This window comes from Daphnia pulicaria, chromosome 6, assembly GCF_021234035.1.
Source record: "Daphnia pulicaria isolate SC F1-1A chromosome 6, SC_F0-13Bv2, whole genome shotgun sequence".
NCBI classification, from domain to species: domain Eukaryota; kingdom Metazoa; phylum Arthropoda; class Branchiopoda; order Diplostraca; family Daphniidae; genus Daphnia; species Daphnia pulicaria.
The window spans coordinates 830,116-846,277 of NC_060918.1; the positions used below are offsets into that span (position 1 = coordinate 830,116).

Sequence of the window (16,162 nt, forward strand, 5' to 3'; positions counted from 1 at the left end):
AGCCGCTGTGTAGTAAGTAGGTACTGAAATACTCGGCCGCCTCAGTTGTGGGTAGGTAGCTGGGTGCAGAGTAGTCTTCAGAGCCTCGGTGTAGTGAGCTGGAGTAGAGTAATACTTGGGAGCATCAGTGTAGTAAGCTGGGGCAGCATACGTAGTCGCGTAGTACCCCGATTCTCAGGTGGTGTAGTGCTTGGGAGCCTCGGTGTAGTAGGCTGGAGCAGCGTAGGTTGTTGTGTAATACTCCGGTGCCTTGGTGGTGTAGTACAGGTGGGCCTCGGTGTTGTAATAAGCTGGAGCCTCGGAATAGTAGCTGGGATCGGAGTAGTACTTTTGGGCCTCGGTGTAGTAACTGGTTGTTGCGTATTTTGTTGTGTAGTTAGGCGGCGACGTTGCGGTTTGGTATCCTCCATACCCATGAGACATCGGTACAACAGTGGTCGACTCGGCAATAAACGATAACCAACGGTAGAACGACGCCATTGTTAACTAAAAATTAAAAACTTAATATTAATATTCAGTTATAAATGGCAAGTTTACAAATAGAAAAAGTATAATTGATATAAAACTCCATGAATAAACGGAACATTTACCCATGAATGAGAATTGGAAGAATGCAGTTGTCCAGTGGATTACAAATATTGTGCTGCAGTTGTTGCCGGGTCGGAGATACTCACTCGACTGATCTCCTTTGCCTTTTCCTCTCTTTATATACGACTTTTGCTCATCTTGTTTCACCTCTTAAGCCTTACGGCTATTGCAACCACTTGATAGTGATAAAACACGTGTAGTTCTCACCCAGCCTCGGTGGAGTTCGGTACACCAGTGGTCGACTCACTATCAACGATAGAACACTCGACAGCAGCACGACGCCAAAACTAACTGAAGACAATTTTAACATTAATTTTCATTTATAAATGATAAATCAGCAATCTAAAAAATGTGGAAACAGTGGAATAATTCAAAAGTGAATGTAAAAACAACATATTTACCCATGATTGCGAGTTGCACGATAAAGACTGCAGTTGGTGACGAATAGAGTACTACAGTTGTTTCCTGTGTTTAGTAAGGTGGAGAAGCGTAGGTTGGGGTGTTCAATTGCCTTGGCGGTGTAGAACAATGGAGCTTCAGTGTAGTAGATGGAGGTAGCGTAGGTCGTAGTTTAATACTCGGGGACCTTGGTGTAGTCAGATACTTTTGTTTGGTAGTAACTTGGAGCAGAGTAATACTTGGGCCCGTAATATTTGGCCTTCTCAGTGTAGTAGTTGGGGGCCTCGGTGTAGTAACTGGTCGTTGGGTTTGATATTGTTTTGTAGTAAGACGGCGGCGTTGCGGTTTGGTATCCGCCATACCCAGGAGACATCGGTACACCACTGGTCGGCACAGCGATCAACGATAACCAACAGTAGAACGAGGCCAGAATTAACTAGACAATAATTAATTTAGAAACATTGAGTTTTAAGTGACATATTAACAAATATAAATAAAATTTAATTGATTCAACACTTCATTTAAAACAAACGAATATTTACCTACGATGCAGTTGATGACAAATAGTGCAGTTGTTGCCGGGTCGGAGATGCTCACTCGACTGATCTATCGCCATTTCTCTCTCCTTTTATACGATTTTTTCTCACCCTCACCTCTCAAACCTTGCGGTTTTTCTACCTTTTTGATAATGATGCAAAAAGTCCCGTTCTCACCCAACCTCTACACCACTGCATGAAACGTTTTACTCCATGACCTTCGATTGAAATGCAAACTGGCCTTTCCTTCTGCAGGATGACGTTGCTGGGGATGGGTCTACAAAAACCAATATCATCCAAAATGAAAACCAAAAAGCTTAACCTTGCGGCTATTGTACCTGCTTGATAATGATGAAACCCGTGTCATTCTGACCCAACCTCTACACCACCGCATGACACTTTAACGTAATGTTCCTGATGACCTTCAACCAAATTCATAGGAAATAGAAAACTTTCGTTCAACCTTACCTCTCAACTCAAGCCTTGCAGCAATTCTACCTGCTTGATAATGATGAACACGTGTCTTTCCTAATTCTCACCCAACCTTACACCACCGCATATGACACTTACGTAACGTTCCTTATGAGTTATGACCTTCAACCAGATCCATAGGAAATAGGAAATGATACTACTTTACTTTTTTAAGAAAGCAAAAGTCTCTTTAGTATTTTCTGGCAAGATTGGGTCATCATATTGCTCTTGACTGAAGTATCCAGCTCTTCTTTGGTCAGAGGCAGGTAGCTATCGAAAGGAGATGATAAATAGTGGACTTTCCATTCGAGTGACGTTGGGTCTAGAAGTGTTGGATTAATGCATACGCCAGATTCCTGATTGATTCTGCAATTTCCAGAGAAAATAAGAGAGGGCTTCACCTCTGACCACTCTTTCTGTAGAAGCTTCATTACCGACACCAAAATGTTTTTCGACGTGATCAGCCAACCAATCGATGACTGAAGAAACGAAATGCACAGGATTCTTAGATTTCTCCCGCAACCCTCCGACCGACATACTATCCATGCCTTTTACAATCAAGTGAATCCTATAGAGTATAAACCACAATATAGCAAACATACTATTTTCAATATTTGTTAGCTTGTGTATCATACCTTTCTATATGTATTTTTTTCATCAGTAGATCTGATTCCAATTGATTTTGTGAGGCAGTAGCATGCCAAGAACTCCAAACTTTCTTCAACTTTTGCAAATGATTGCTGTCAGGAATATGAACATTTTCTGGGAGCTTCTCATTCAACAGGTCATTCAGAACTGATAGAAATCTTTTCTGTGTGATTTCCGCCCAATCCGTGTTATACCACACATCCCAGATAAATCAGTGTCATCTGGATTGAAATCATTGGCTGAAACAATTTTCAACACCATAATGTTGCGAGCCAAAATTGATGGAAGAGCATCATTAAGATGAGTATGTTGTGGGTGTTTAGTAGTTATTGCGTGAAAAGTTTTTCTTAGGTCTCCACATCCCAAAAAGAGAATCTGTGAGGAAAACAACCATATTCATGTAAAACATATCAAACGAAGGAACAGAAGGCCCCTATAAACACGAAGGATTTATAGTAATATATCTCACCTTAGTTATACCAGTGTTGTCATCACTTTCATGAAAGTTGTATTTTTTCAATACATTCCTGCCTTGAATATTGCCAAAAGGATAATAAAGACGGGGAGATTTGCCTAGGACAGGAGAACCACATGATGGTGTTCTTAACATTTTTACTGCAAAAAAAATCAGTGGTAATTTTTTTCAGCTTTCATAAACAAAATATCGTTACCTTCTTTGTATTTGGCACGTGATGAATAGCGAAAAACTTAATTTAACGATTACGATAACAGTGTGGCTTGTGCATACATATCGAATTGGACATAAAGGTTCAGACGACGTGGCGTCCATCCACACACACAGCTGATCAGTCCAGAAGTAGTGGTGGGGGTGGAATTCTGGATTGGCGCTCTTTTGAAATTTACTAGGACGAAGCGAAAAGAACCCGTGTTAGTTGTCATGCCAATTTATATCAGTGAATCGCTTTTGCTTTTCCCTATTTAAGAACAAGAAAAAAATTTACCATTCAAAATTATTTTATTTGCTCCAGTCTAAGTATTCGAAAACACAAAAACAGATTATCTTGATTCAACTTGAAAGGAAAATGCAACAACTTTTACGAATCCACTGTGGGGTTTTCTAAATAATGAAAGAAAAAACTCGAAAAAGCCAGTGGCTCGAAATTCCGTCTAATAAGGCCATTAATTTGATGTTTTAAGCCCATTAAACTTTCTTACATGCTTTTTTATGCTGAGCCCAGTGTTGACGTTGGCATTCTACGCTACAATAAACAGCAGTTCGACAACGGCTGCAACGTTTCAAATTCTCTGGCACTTTCTGACAAGCATTGCAGCAACTATTATCATTGGCCATTCCTCTTGCAGTCGATCTGGTTGAAGTGAAGGCATCACAAGATTCGACTTCGTGAAACGGACAATCGATGTAAAGAGGTGAAATGAATGTGGCCATCCACGGACTATCATCTCCAAGAGTGACATTCTTTTTCTGCCAAATGCTGGGTACGATCTTGGTGGAATTGAGTCGCAAGACAAATCGTAAGAACTGCGACTGTTCCACATTTTCAATTTCAATTGTCATCATCTTCTCGGGGTCGTAATCAGGAAACACTCGCGAAAAATTTTTCGCATATTTCTTCTTGTTCCATTTACCATCCGTAGTCAGTTTTTCTGCTAATCGGAAGTCAAAAGCGGAAACCAAGAGAGCTGGAGAGCCATTTGGAGTTGTAAGAGCAGGATGATGGACTCGAAGATACCAGTCAGGTATTGAAGCATTTATCCGCTGAATGCGAACACAATGAGAGGGGTTTAAAAACAGAGCTCTTACAACATCACGAGCAATGTTCAAAGGGGATTTATCAAGCAAAAGGGAAGGATTCTCCAAATGACGGAAGTTGTACTGGCTCCTCAGGTGAATATCCAAGGTATGAAAACTAGGGCTGGACAAAGTGGTTTGGAAGTTTTCTTCTTTCCAAGATTTTAGTCTTTCTGGATCGAAGACGTTGTCCAAAACACACGAGTTGGCAGGTCGGCATTGACATGGCCAGGGCTCCCACAATGCTTTCTTCAGCACCAAATTCACATAATGATCTTTACGATGAAGAGTGGCGTGGATGTCGTCGACAAGGATCGGGTATGGAAATGACAGCGACAATGGCTCAATGTTATCCGGTTGGGCCAGTGACAAAGTAACTTCGTGGCAAGATTCACAGGGAGCCCTATGATTCGTTGACACTTGTAAGCCTTCAATTAGAAAAGAGAATTAACAGGATTAAAACAAAATCAAACTTGAATAAATTTACCTGAGACATTTTTAGCTGCGACATTTATTTTCAATTGATACTGATCCTCGGACTCGAAACAGCTATCGACCTTCATGTGCATTTCTTCCGAACGAGGAGGTTCAAGCTGGGAATTCTTAGGAACAAATGGGTAGGGAAGACTCCATTCCTCCACTTGCATTGATTCAAGCGACTCCAACTCGAAAACATCTGCACCGTTAACAATATCCATAACGAATGCAAGGTGTGTTTTTTCAAGGCCGTGATCGGGAATCAAGAGAAAGGAAACAGAAATATCTTCAAATCCGGTCAAGGTCTTCTTCATTACAAGTTGAAAATTGTCGATGTAATGGACATCTGGTCCGAATAAGTCACAGCGGTTTCTATACGCAGATTTCGGCATAAGGATCACTCGAAGTAATGCGGTACCATTCAAAGAAGCCAATTTTTTGGAGGACACAGCAGGAATATTAGCTGATAACTTGAGGATCTTCTGGCCATTCTTCCAGGCATCCATTGTTCGCCTAGCTAACTGGAAGGAAGGAAATAGCTCCATCTTGGTGTCCTTCAGAAAATGGTTTCCTCCAAGCCGTTGAATCATCGAGTTCACTACGTAGTTGAATGTTTGTGGGGTATACAATACCATGCCACATCGTGATCCAGGAGGGACGACGCCCATGATACAAAAAGGGAACTTGACGTTAAAACAACTATTCGCTAGCCGATCGAGGCATTCGCCCAACGCCGGGGAGGGTAGCATTACGATATTGCGAAATGGAGGTGGTTTTTGCCAGCACAAAGAAACAGGTGGCGCCATTGGACTTCGCAAGTCGAAAATTGCAGGTGATCCTAGTTCGACACGGCTAATCAGTCGCAATCCATACATGGTGGGAATCATGCTCAAAGGACAGCAGAGAGCTTTCTCGACGTAAAGTTTCACAGACCATGACAATGTGGCCCAATTCATGGTCTCGGTGAACAACACTGCTTCCGGGTGATCCGACAATTTTTCGGTACAAGCGAGAATCAAATTTGCTAATCCAAGGTGATCCGCAAGGTTCGAACAGTCAATTACTTCAAATTTGTTGGTATTTTCAGCATAGCAAAACTCTAAGGCATCTTCTAAATAGAAGAAGACTTCAAAGTTTTTGTCCTTGATAACTCGCTGTCGAAAGGAAGACAAAAGGTTCTTGAGTATTTTCTGGCAGGAACGAATCATCATCTTGTTCTTGATCGAAATGTCTAGTTCTTCTTTAGTAAACGGCAAGTAACCACCAAAAGGACTCAATGAATGATGGTTTTCCCAGCAGAGCGTTACGGGATCTAGCATCGTTGGGTTAACACACACGACGGTGACATCACTTTCAAGTCGACAAGTGCCTCTTTTATAATAGCGCTTGGCCTCATCGCGAATATTTTGCCTTACAGACTCCTTCAACCCTTCGATCCCAACATTTCTTTCCAAGTGAGAAGCTATTCCATCTATCGCTATCGAAAAAAAATCGGTATTTGTCACCTTAGCTTCTTCAGCTAATTCTCCTGGATACATTTTGTCCCATCCTTGGCAAACAAACACTTTCCTAGAAATTTCCAAAATACATTTTACAGATGGGTTAATAGGTAGTTTTGAACTATAGTAATAAAATGTCACCTTTCATCATCAATTTTCTTCATAAATAAACTTGCTTTGGATCCAGATTCTGATGAAATTAAGAGCCAAGTACTCCACACTTCCTTAAGCATCTCAAATTGACTCGTTTTTGGAATTGAGACATTTATAGGCAGCAAGCCATTCAGCAGGTCCTTCAAAATTTGTTGAAATTTCTTGCAAGTCATTTCTGGCCACTCAAGATTGTACCAGATGTCCCAGAGGAAAGCAAAGTCTTCTTTATCTTCAGGATTGAAGTCAAATGCTGATATTATTTTCAATATAACAATGTTGCGAGCTACTACTGTTGGACTGAAATCGTTTAAATGAATTTCCCATTTGTTGGAACTTTTATTGGTTGCCATCTGGAGAACATTTCTGAGGTCCCCACTGCCCAAAAAGAGGACCTAAATTCAAAAAATGTAAGTAAAACCAATATGAGAATTTAAGTAACCTTTTATTCGCTAGGTGTTACCTTCATTGTTGAACTGAGGTAGGATCCACCTATTTCACAACTGAAATCTTGGAAAACATTTTGACTTCTAGTATTACCAATAGGGTAGTTCATAGGGGAAATTTCAAGCAAGGCACGTCGAGCAGTAGTCAACATTTTAGCTATGATTAATTGGTTACGTTCGTTCAATCTTTCACATTAGATGAACTATGTGTCTGCATACAAAAATTCTTATTACAGAGGTCTGATGCACACTGATGTCGCAGTTATTTACTTTAACTCTAGTTAATGATAAATTTGTTTAGCAAAAAATGAACACGATCTTTGAAACCAACCTTTAATCTTTAATCAAGAACATTGACAAGCAGACGATGGCTGGGTGTTGCCATGACAACTTGCCATGACGCATTATCGTTATTCGTTACGCCCGCCCACCTTTTTCACTTTCCTATTTATGTGAGGTAGGGTGTTCTTACTGTTCTATCCTTACGTTGATTCAATTTTTAAAAAATGGAGTGGATTATATCACGCTAGAATGATCTACTAAAAATTCTATTACAAAAAGAAAGATTGCCTAATAAATGATATGACAGATAAGATTATCTCTAAAAAAAGGGTGGAGTCTCTTGTCTTCCAAATAAGTTTCAGTGCCTATCCCCCATAGTTTGTGCCCAGTTCATTCTACTGCGCATAAACGGCGTAATTGAATCACTTTGCTTCACTATTCAAGCTAAACAGATATTGAAGAAAATATATTCTTAGGTAAGTGTATATGGGTCGAAATATGGGTCTGTTTTGGCAAGATTATAATGCATTTGTCTTGCCTGTAGGGAAATAAATATCAATGGACCCACCAACAATCGTAAGGTATGACAGGAATAAAGTATTGGGCGTGGGTATTTCCGCACAAGTATTCGCTGGCCAATTTAATGGAGAGCAAGTTGCTGTCAAAAGGATTCTCAAAAGAGCAGATTCCGATTTGGACCAAGAATTTCAAAACCGAGAAGAACAGACCATGAAGAATCTAAAACACGAGAACGTTCTCAAACTGATAGATGTGCAACAAGACATGGACTTTAAGTAAATAATACAATTCAAGAGCTTTGAATAAATTAAGTCTGCTTCAAATTTTATGAACTATCTGTTAATAGGTATCTGATACTGGAATTATGTATTGCAACAGTCAACGATTACATAAAAGGAAACTACAAAGGGGAGATGCCCACCGAGATTGATGCGTTGATTCAAATGGCCAGCGGATTGGCTTACATCCACTCCCAATGTTTGGTCCATCGAGACATCAAGCCGGCCAACGTGTTGATTTCTCAATCGATTGTTCTGAAAATTTCCGATTTCGGAGTCTGTCGGCCCGTGACAAGTTCCGGCAGTTTCTCGATGACTAGTGGTCCAAAAGGCACCCGCATCTATTACTCGCCTGAATTCATCGAATCCGAGGGGAAAAGCAAAGAAGATAAAGAAAAAATCAGAGCTAACGTGACGATCGACATCTTCTCGCTGGGCTGCCTCTATTTCAGTTACCTCACAGAAGGCTGCCATCCGTTTGCCAAAAATGGAGGATCGCCCGACGAGTTTGGAACTATCTCCAACATCCAATCAGATATAAAGGTTCTCGACAATGGAAAGTTGTCACCGAATCATTACGCATTCGCCGTAATTGATGGAATGACGAAAAAAAATCCCAACGAGCGCTGGAAATTGGATGAAGTCCTAAAGATTCTAAATAACGAGAAAGAAAAGAATTAATAAATTTTATCATTTTCGGGATGTCCAGTGACAAGATTAAAAAAAAAAATTAATGTTTAATTCAATAAACAGTTGAAATAATTCACAACAAATTAAACTAAGTTTTTAGATGCAACAGATTCCTTATAAGTTACAAATTTACAAAGCATAAAGTTGCCAGGCTTTGAAGACAAATAAACCATGAAACAATAATCGTCAAATAAAAAGATTGCAACACGCTTCGACACGATAAAGTGATAACGTCATTTGAGTTGGTCGAACGAGATAAAATTCTGTCTAATCTTAAATTTGTTACCGAGTTCAGTAATCGTCGCTTCAGCTCGACTCTATAGTTTGTTTAAAACTACTTGAACGGTTTTGCTTAAGGTTGTTCGAATGTTGTCAGCAACAACAGAGAATGAACCATCCACTCCAAAACTACTTGGTAAAGGGGCTTTCGGTATTGTTTACGAAGGAAAATGGAATGGAGTGAAAGTTGCCATCAAACGGATAGACAAGACGGAATTTCTAGCGTCTGATGGATCCATCACCAACGCTACAACTGCTGGACAACGAAGTGAGGAAGAGGTCATGAAAAAACTGGACCACCCTAACGTGCTCAAACTACTTCACGTCGAAATCGATAAGAATTTCAAGTAAGTGAGTTATTCTTTTTTACAAGGTCTTATTTGATAAAACTCATTTTGGATTATAGATATTTCTATCTTGAATTGTGTCTGGCCACCATTGGAGATTACTGCAAGGGAAAGTACGCTGGGCCCATGCCACCGGAAGCAAATTCTTTACATCAAATGGCCAGTGGATTGGCTTACATTCATTCAATCGGGTTAGTACATCGAGACATCAAAGAGGACAATGTTCTGATATACAAATCGGCCGAAGATTGCATCTGGCTCAAGATTTCAGATTTCGGCTTGTGTAAGCTAACATCGGCTAGTGGCAGCTACTCGATGAGAAGTGGCGTCAAGGGAAATCAAAAGTTCTTTTCGCCCGAACTCCTTCAACTAGCCGACCAGCAGGCTAGGAGTTTCGATAGCGTAGTTCATCAGAGAAGTAACGTGTCGTCCGACGTCTTCGCGCTGGGCTGTCTCTTTCACAGTTACTTGACTAAAGGGAAACATCCTTTCTCCGATTCACGAGGATCATTCTTTATCCCGATCAATATTCTGGAAGGAAAATTCCACCTCGACGGTAAACGTTATCGACATTTTTTCTTTTACATCAGTTTTAAATTATTATTCAACGGATATTTTGTTTGGGCAGATCAAATCAACACGACTTTCCGGCTCGTAATCACCGGAATGATTATTCTTAATCCTGAAACACGCTGGAGTTTGGATGCCGTCGAAGTACAATTAAAACCTCATCTAACAACAAATTGATCAATTTAATAAATTAGCACCGATTAGGAATATCGTGCACAGATAAAAATACAAACTTTCCCTATTACGAAATGACAAAATAATTTCGATTCGTTTTTTTTTAATCTTTAACATTCCTATTAAGATTAAACTGTCAAATGTCGTTGGTTTTTCTCTCCTGTCTTGTGGGAAAGACAGTTAAAATAAAGTCGCAACTGTCTGAAACGCTGGATAGGCGGAAACAATAATGGAAGCATCCGCGTATCAAAGTACGAAAGAAAATGTTTACAGTTCTGTCTATAGCCCAAATTACGTTGAGTCATTTGCTATTCTTAAGTCATAAATGATTACACGGCGAGCTGTTTGAAAAGAACAGGGTTTTAAACCACGTCGTTTCCGTAGACGGACAAGTCCCAGCGGCTACAGTAGTGCCCGATCTAGAAGAAACCCCGAAGAAACCCCAAAGAAACCATCAAAATTGACATCAAGAAAAACAAGCTGCTTGGCAAAGGCAAATATGGGTCGGTTTTCGAGTGCACTTTTAAAGGAACGACTGTGGCCGTCAAGAGATTGCAACTACTCGATTGTGATGATGCTGCCAGAACAGAGAGAATGCGGGAAGGGAACGCCATGACAAAGTTAATACACCCTAACGTTCTGAGACTCATTGCAGAGCAAGAAGACGACAATTTCAGGTAAACATAGATATCGCAGACTTTTTCCATTTGATATTTGTCGATAAGCTAAGAGTTTCTTGGAATAATTTAGATACCTTAATTTGGAGCTTTGTGTGGCGACGGTCGACGATTACATTCGAGGAGATTATTTAGGCCAGATGCCTGCCGAGATCCACGGCCGCTTGGGTGCCGTGTCCTTGGAGTAGGATGCCGGTGGTGAAACTGATGCAGGCTTTCGTATTGGCCACTTTAATCCACTCGACGTCGACACCGTCGAGCGCCCGAATTGGAACTAGCCGGACGTGATGCTGGTCGTAATATGACAGCAGCTTCCGACGATACGGTGAGTTAGAAGAGTTATTGAACTCTCAGACCGCCAGGAGCGCTCTTATGGCTTAGTACGACACGCTATACTGGTCGCCAGGTGACGTTCATACAACCCTGTCAAAATAGAATCCATTAAATCACGATACTTGAAATACTGGAGGGACATTCACTTCACGTAAAATCAGGAAGTGCAATGGTTTGTCTGCTATTGTTCTCCGAGAGATTCCCGCACAAAAATGCATCACTATAAGCAGACCCACTTAATGATGAAGCAACTTATACCCGACATCATCATAAGGAAAACAGGCGAACGACAACCTGAAATGAAACAGTAGCAAAATAATTAATGCAAGAAAAAGATACGTACCTAATACATTAACCTTAAATTAAACTTCAGCAATGAACGAGAAAATTTTATGACAGCACCGAAGTACCTCAAAACTCTAGCCCCTCTAGCCTATAGGTTTTCATCACATGAAACATGTTGATCGAGCAAAAAGCATGTGCATTGTAGGAGATTTAATCGGAATTTAGTAAAGAAAATTTCGACTTACTCATTGTCCAAGAATACGGAAAGTAGCCAAGGAAACTTCACCCTCTGTATCACGTATCCCACATCTATAAAAATGTTTCAGATTATTTCTTACACTGCCAGCCAAGTTAGTAACGATATTACACACACTTTAACTTACGTTTACCATGAAGTGCTTCATGAGCATGGGACGAGATTTATACAGCAAGATGCAAGAGATGACATATCGGCGAAACGGTCAGCCGTGACGGAATGTAATCAGCTGATTTGGCCCATTGGGAATGATTTGTTACTTATCTGAAAATTTGGTGACACAAAAATATTTCATCTGTTATGTTAATTTAATATATGTCCGGTTAATTAAATTGTGTTTCAAACAAATTATAATGTAGCAAAATGCATTTGACATTCAGAACAAAACGCTACAGTAAATTTTTAAAAACTTTAGAGTGAAAACTAAACGATATGTTCACAAATACTAAAAAAACGAAAATTGGCTACCATAGGCTAATATTGGATATAAATAATAATATTAACAACACGGTTATGTGTGAAATATAATTTATATACCGGAATGTCCTAAATGTTTAATGTTGGAATATTTTTGTAAATTGCAAATTTAAACCATTGAATAAGGGAATGGGTAGGTGAGTTGGATAAGTCGTCGCTTGGTGGTCAATGACATCTTGAGACCCGAGTTCGATTCCCCATGTGAGTAAAAAATACCTATACCCGTTATCGCCAGATGGCGATCCTGATGTAGGCGATCGAAGTGTCTAGCCAACAAGGAACTAGTTCCTTCGTGCTTAAGGTGAAAGATTCGCTCTTTCAATAACCGGATTGATTTAACCGTAAAATCCCATCGCTAGAGTTGGGTTGTAGGCCTCATCAATGTTTCACGGAGTCATGAACCGTTTGACATTGAAAAGAAGGTTGTTCAATTTACGCTAGAAATATCTGCTTCGTTCGCTGAGCTGAATTCGGCTTTCAAGCGACTGTAACTACAGTCTCTAATATCTATAGCCAGAAGGAACCGGTGTTTCGGCATACGGTTGCTTGTTCGACTCACACTCGACTGCACTATGGACTTATTGACATGTAGCACAGAAATTATGTTTACTAGATTCGGTGTTCTGCACTTGAACTTAATAAACCTGCTTGCTCTCTGCTTGGAAGGAAGTTTTCGGATTCAGGAAATCAGGAAAAATAACATTCACTTTATAACAACAGTTATAATCATCAACAGCCAGAAGGTACCTGTGTAATGGAACATACGGCTGCTTGCTCGACTCACACGACTGCACTATAGACTTATTGACATGTTCCCTTTTTGGTTTTTAACATAATATTTTAAGAATAAATACTAACAAAATGTTTTCGACTACTTAAAAAAAATTTGTTTTTTTTTAAGCAGTTAAAATTTTTAAGATAAGTCCAGGGGGAATCGAAGGGGAAAGAAGACAACAAATCCGACCTCGACGTATTATTATTAAGATTTTTGGCGGAAAATGAATGTATAACGAGAAAAAACCAACCGCAGTTCAAAAATGTAAGAAACCTCCATTTTCCGTGCTCCACAACTCACAATTCCGGCTGTGCCGAAATTTCCCCAGTTCATGATAAGGAATCCATCCAAATATGGCGAAGACGTCAAACAATCAAACGAAAATAAGACCACTTTCCGGCTCGTAATCACCGGAATGATTATTCATAATCCTGAAACACGCTGAGGTCTAGATGTTGTTGAAGTACAATTAAAACCTCATCTAATAACAAATTGATCAATTAAATAAAAAAAGCGTAAAATAATTTCGATTCGTTTTTTAAATCTTCAATTACGCTTCGTCAATATTAAAAGAACAATATCATACGTGGACTATTAAAAAAGAGTGAGAAAACGTTCTCTCAGAGCAGTGCGTGCATTAAATCTAAACTGTAAAATAAGAAGATAACCTTTTATCTGCTCACATTTCACCGTTGAACCAACCCGCCTTATAAAACCAGATTGTTATCAAAATAGGGGAGGAGATAAGTATATATTCTTATTAAGATGAAAATGTAAAATGACTAAGTTAGTTCTTTCTCCTGTGTTGTGGCACTTGTGGGAACGACGGTGAAAATAAAGTCGCAACTGTCTGAACCGCTGGATAGGCGGAAACAAGAATGGAAGCATCCGCATATCAAGGTACGAAAGAAAATGTTTACAGTTCTGTCAAGCTTTAGCAATGACGTCAAGTCAACTGAGTTTTGTAAATTGTTACGTCATTAATGATAACACGGTGAGCTGTTTAAAAAGAAAAAAGTTTGTAACCACTTCGATTCCATAGACGGACAAGTCCCAGCGGTTGCAGTAGTGCCCGATCTAGAAGAAACCATCAAAATTGACATAAAAAAAAACAAGCTGCTTGGCAAAGGAAAATACGGGTCGGTTTTCGAGTGCACTTTTAAAGGAACGACTGTGGCCGTCAAGAGATTGCAACTACTCGATTGTGATGATGCTGCCAGAACAGAGAGAATGCGGGAAGGGAACGCCATGACAAAGTTAATACAGCCCAACGTTCTGAGACTCATTGCAGAGCAAGAAGACGACAATTTCAAGTAAATATAGATATCGCAGACTTTCCATTTGATATTAACCCATTAACTAAGAGTTTCTTGGAATAATTTAGATACCTTATTTTGGAGCTTTGCGTTGCGACGGTCGACGATTACATTCGAGGAGATTATTCAGGCCAGATGCCTCCCGAGGTCGATGGGTTATTTCAAATGACCAGTGGATTGGCTTACATTCACTCCAAACGCTTCGTTCATCGGGACATCAAGCCGGCCAACGTGTTGATTTCTCCGAGATTTGTCCTCAAAATCTCCGATTTCGGGTTCTGCAAGACCGTGACGAATTCCGGAAGTTTTTCGACCAGCAGCGGCCTAAAAGGCACTCCAGCCTACATGGCCCCGGAATACCTGGAAATGAAAGGCAAAAGCGAAGATGAAATTAAAGCAATCAGAGCTCGTTTGTCGCTCGACATTTTTTCGTTGGGCTGCGTTTTCTTCAGTTACATAAAAAAAGACATACGTTGTCATTTGTTTCAAAACCCGAAAACCAAAGATTTTTTCTCGATCATTTCCAACATCGTTAAAGGCAAAAAGTTTTTAGAAGGGGGTGAGTGAATCTGTAATTGTTCAAAGAGTATTAATTGGTTAACGTTCTCTTGGTATTTGTTTTTCTTTCAGAAATTTCTGGAGATCACTACGCATACAAACTTATTGACGGGATGACCCACAACAACCCCGAAATGCGTATGGGCTTGAATAAAGTTATCAGTGCACTGCAGCAACTGCTGCCCTCACAAGAACAAGAATAAAATCATATAAGCTGCTTCTGTAATCAAATCTAACGTTTTAAAAAATCTGTTTTAGTTAATCTACAAGCAGTTCTATTATTAACCATATACATACTATACTTGGTGCTGAGTAAAAGAATAACACCTTCAGTTCATCTACCCTTAAGTACTACAGGTACAGGGCCGTTTCCACTCAATACATGCACAACAGAGGCAGTATTGACATGACTGTTGGCATGCATCTGATCTAAAGATTTTGGTAATACCGGAACCATTTGCGAAGATTATGGCATTGCTTATTGCTAGCTATTAATAAATTACTCCTAAAATTGCAAATACATTTGCAGGACTTCAAGGGCACATATTTTTCTCCATATTTTATCTTAGGACTAGATAAACTGTATGGGGATACTTACAAAATTTTAGTAACAGTTGTCAAGCTTGTTTGAATGGATGAGAGAAGATTGTGAAAGCAGAGACTGAATTAGAGAATCAGAGACGTATGTGGTGAAAGATAAGTTTTTAATTTAATCTTTGGACACTACCTGAATAAGACCTGCTTATCACAGAATGAGAGACCAGAAAACAAGAACACAAGAAAAATACTTGTGCAGCTGTGACATGACGTGGGATTGTAAAATGCCTTTAACACATAACCTACTAAATATTACGGCCAGACATCTGGCTATCTCGCCGTTACCTAGAAGCCCCGCCTACTCAAGATCACGTGCTTGTCTGTGATTGGCTGTCCCCCAAAATCGTTTCCATTTTCCACGTCTTCTTTCCAAACTTTTAAGTTCCTTGACGTCGTCTTGCATCCTGGTATGGTCAGAGTCGATGAAAAGTAAGCGATTGGTAGTCTAGCGGATATAGCGGTGGATTTCCATTAGAGTAATGCTAGGTTCAAATCTAATCGAGTCATAATCAATTTTTCATAATTTTTTCTTGTTTTTTTCTAGATTTGTAAAGCGAATTAGATGGAATGCCTAGATTCTGTAAAAAATGCGAGTTTTTTCACATTTTTTAAAACAAAATCTGAAATCTGAATTTGTTTTTTTTTCTAAGTCCTTGCCAAAGGCAACGTTGCACCCCCTCATTTCTTAGCTGCGTTCTCTCACCCCCCAATTTACACACCACTCTATTCTTTTGTTCTAGAAACGGCAGAACACGTCCCGCTCT

The 16,162-nt window shown here is 39.7% G+C and overlaps 3 protein-coding genes and 4 long non-coding RNA genes across 12 annotated transcripts; 2 read left to right on the forward strand and 5 right to left on the reverse strand.

Annotated features, from left to right (window-relative positions):
* Positions 1-295: 295 nt before the first annotated feature.
* LOC124343870 lies at positions 296-1,124 on the reverse strand. Of its 2 annotated transcripts, none has more exons than XR_006919383.1 (3): positions 990-1,124; positions 591-879; positions 296-486 (listed from the first exon to the last, which is right to left on the reverse strand). It is a non-coding gene; the product is annotated as an uncharacterized LOC124343870 (long non-coding RNA). The 2 variants fall into 2 exon arrangements; XR_006919384.1 differs by having other exon boundaries at positions 591-875; positions 990-1,118.
* Positions 1,125-1,217: 93 nt separating this feature from the next.
* Positions 1,218-3,464, reverse strand: LOC124343858. 2 transcript variants are annotated; one of them, XR_006919365.1, is made up of 6 exons: positions 3,314-3,464; positions 3,112-3,257; positions 2,630-3,017; positions 1,992-2,562; positions 1,530-1,800; positions 1,218-1,423 (listed from the first exon to the last, which is right to left on the reverse strand). It is a non-coding gene; the product is annotated as an uncharacterized LOC124343858 (long non-coding RNA). The 2 variants fall into 2 exon arrangements; XR_006919364.1 differs by having other exon boundaries at positions 1,862-2,562.
* Positions 3,465-3,599: 135 nt separating this feature from the next.
* On the reverse strand, positions 3,600-7,399 carry LOC124343592. Its single transcript, XM_046796970.1, has 5 exons — positions 7,317-7,399; positions 7,003-7,196; positions 6,531-6,934; positions 4,901-6,459; positions 3,600-4,841 (listed from the first exon to the last, which is right to left on the reverse strand). The coding sequence occupies exons 2-5, from the start codon at positions 7,135-7,137 to the stop codon at positions 3,805-3,807; spliced, it is 3,135 nt and encodes a 1,044-aa protein (XP_046652926.1). The 5' UTR covers positions 7,138-7,196; positions 7,317-7,399; the 3' UTR covers positions 3,600-3,804.
* A 726-nt stretch (positions 7,400-8,125) lies between these two features.
* On the reverse strand, positions 8,126-14,384 carry LOC124343852. Of its 4 annotated transcripts, none has more exons than XR_006919350.1 (6): positions 14,316-14,384; positions 11,803-11,939; positions 11,665-11,728; positions 11,281-11,428; positions 10,879-11,224; positions 8,126-8,718 (listed from the first exon to the last, which is right to left on the reverse strand). It is a non-coding gene; the product is annotated as an uncharacterized LOC124343852 (long non-coding RNA). The 4 variants fall into 4 exon arrangements; XR_006919352.1 differs by lacking the exon at positions 14,316-14,384 and adding an exon at positions 13,178-13,321 and having other exon boundaries at positions 11,286-11,428; XR_006919349.1 differs by lacking the exon at positions 14,316-14,384 and adding an exon at positions 13,178-13,321.
* Positions 9,062-10,187, forward strand: LOC124343743 (serine/threonine-protein kinase/endoribonuclease IRE1-like). The gene is made up of 3 exons (XM_046797208.1): positions 9,062-9,380; positions 9,440-9,936; positions 10,009-10,187. The coding sequence occupies exons 1-3, from the start codon at positions 9,121-9,123 to the stop codon at positions 10,125-10,127; spliced, it is 876 nt and encodes a 291-aa protein (XP_046653164.1). The 5' UTR covers positions 9,062-9,120; the 3' UTR covers positions 10,128-10,187.
* LOC124343738 (serine/threonine-protein kinase/endoribonuclease IRE2-like) lies at positions 13,607-15,100 on the forward strand. Its single transcript, XM_046797195.1, has 4 exons — positions 13,607-13,827; positions 13,970-14,240; positions 14,312-14,802; positions 14,874-15,100. The coding sequence occupies exons 1-4, from the start codon at positions 13,806-13,808 to the stop codon at positions 15,002-15,004; spliced, it is 915 nt and encodes a 304-aa protein (XP_046653151.1). The 5' UTR covers positions 13,607-13,805; the 3' UTR covers positions 15,005-15,100.
* LOC124343910 lies at positions 14,552-15,187 on the reverse strand. The gene is made up of 3 exons (XR_006919435.1): positions 15,099-15,187; positions 14,716-15,033; positions 14,552-14,603 (listed from the first exon to the last, which is right to left on the reverse strand). It is a non-coding gene; the product is annotated as an uncharacterized LOC124343910 (long non-coding RNA).
* Positions 15,188-16,162: the final 975 nt, after the last annotated feature.

What these genes read in the sequence shown, in the direction of transcription:
- LOC124343592 (XM_046796970.1), bottom strand. Translation starts at nt 7,137, where the DNA reads ATGTTGACTACTGCTCGACGTGCCTTGCTTGAAATTTCCCCTATGAAC. An exon ending in ACCTCAGTTCAACAATGAAG is followed by an intron (nt 6,935 to 7,002) that starts GTAACACCTAGC and finishes TTTTGAATTTAG; the next exon opens with GTCCTCTTTTTGGGCAGTGG. An exon ending in AAGAAAATTGATGATGAAAG is followed by an intron (nt 6,460 to 6,530) that starts GTGACATTTTAT and finishes GGAAATTTCTAG; the next exon opens with GAAAGTGTTTGTTTGCCAAG.
- LOC124343743 (XM_046797208.1), top strand. Translation starts at nt 9,121, where the DNA reads ATGTTGTCAGCAACAACAGAGAATGAACCATCCACTCCAAAACTACTT. An exon ending in GAAATCGATAAGAATTTCAA is followed by an intron (nt 9,381 to 9,439) that starts GTAAGTGAGTTA and finishes TTTGGATTATAG; the next exon opens with ATATTTCTATCTTGAATTGT. An exon ending in AGGAAAATTCCACCTCGACG is followed by an intron (nt 9,937 to 10,008) that starts GTAAACGTTATC and finishes TTGTTTGGGCAG; the next exon opens with ATCAAATCAACACGACTTTC.
- LOC124343738 (XM_046797195.1), top strand. Translation starts at nt 13,806, where the DNA reads ATGGAAGCATCCGCATATCAAG. An exon ending in GGAAGCATCCGCATATCAAG is followed by an intron (nt 13,828 to 13,969) that starts GTACGAAAGAAA and finishes TCGATTCCATAG; the next exon opens with ACGGACAAGTCCCAGCGGTT. An exon ending in CAAAAAGTTTTTAGAAGGGG is followed by an intron (nt 14,803 to 14,873) that starts GTGAGTGAATCT and finishes TTTTTCTTTCAG; the next exon opens with AAATTTCTGGAGATCACTAC.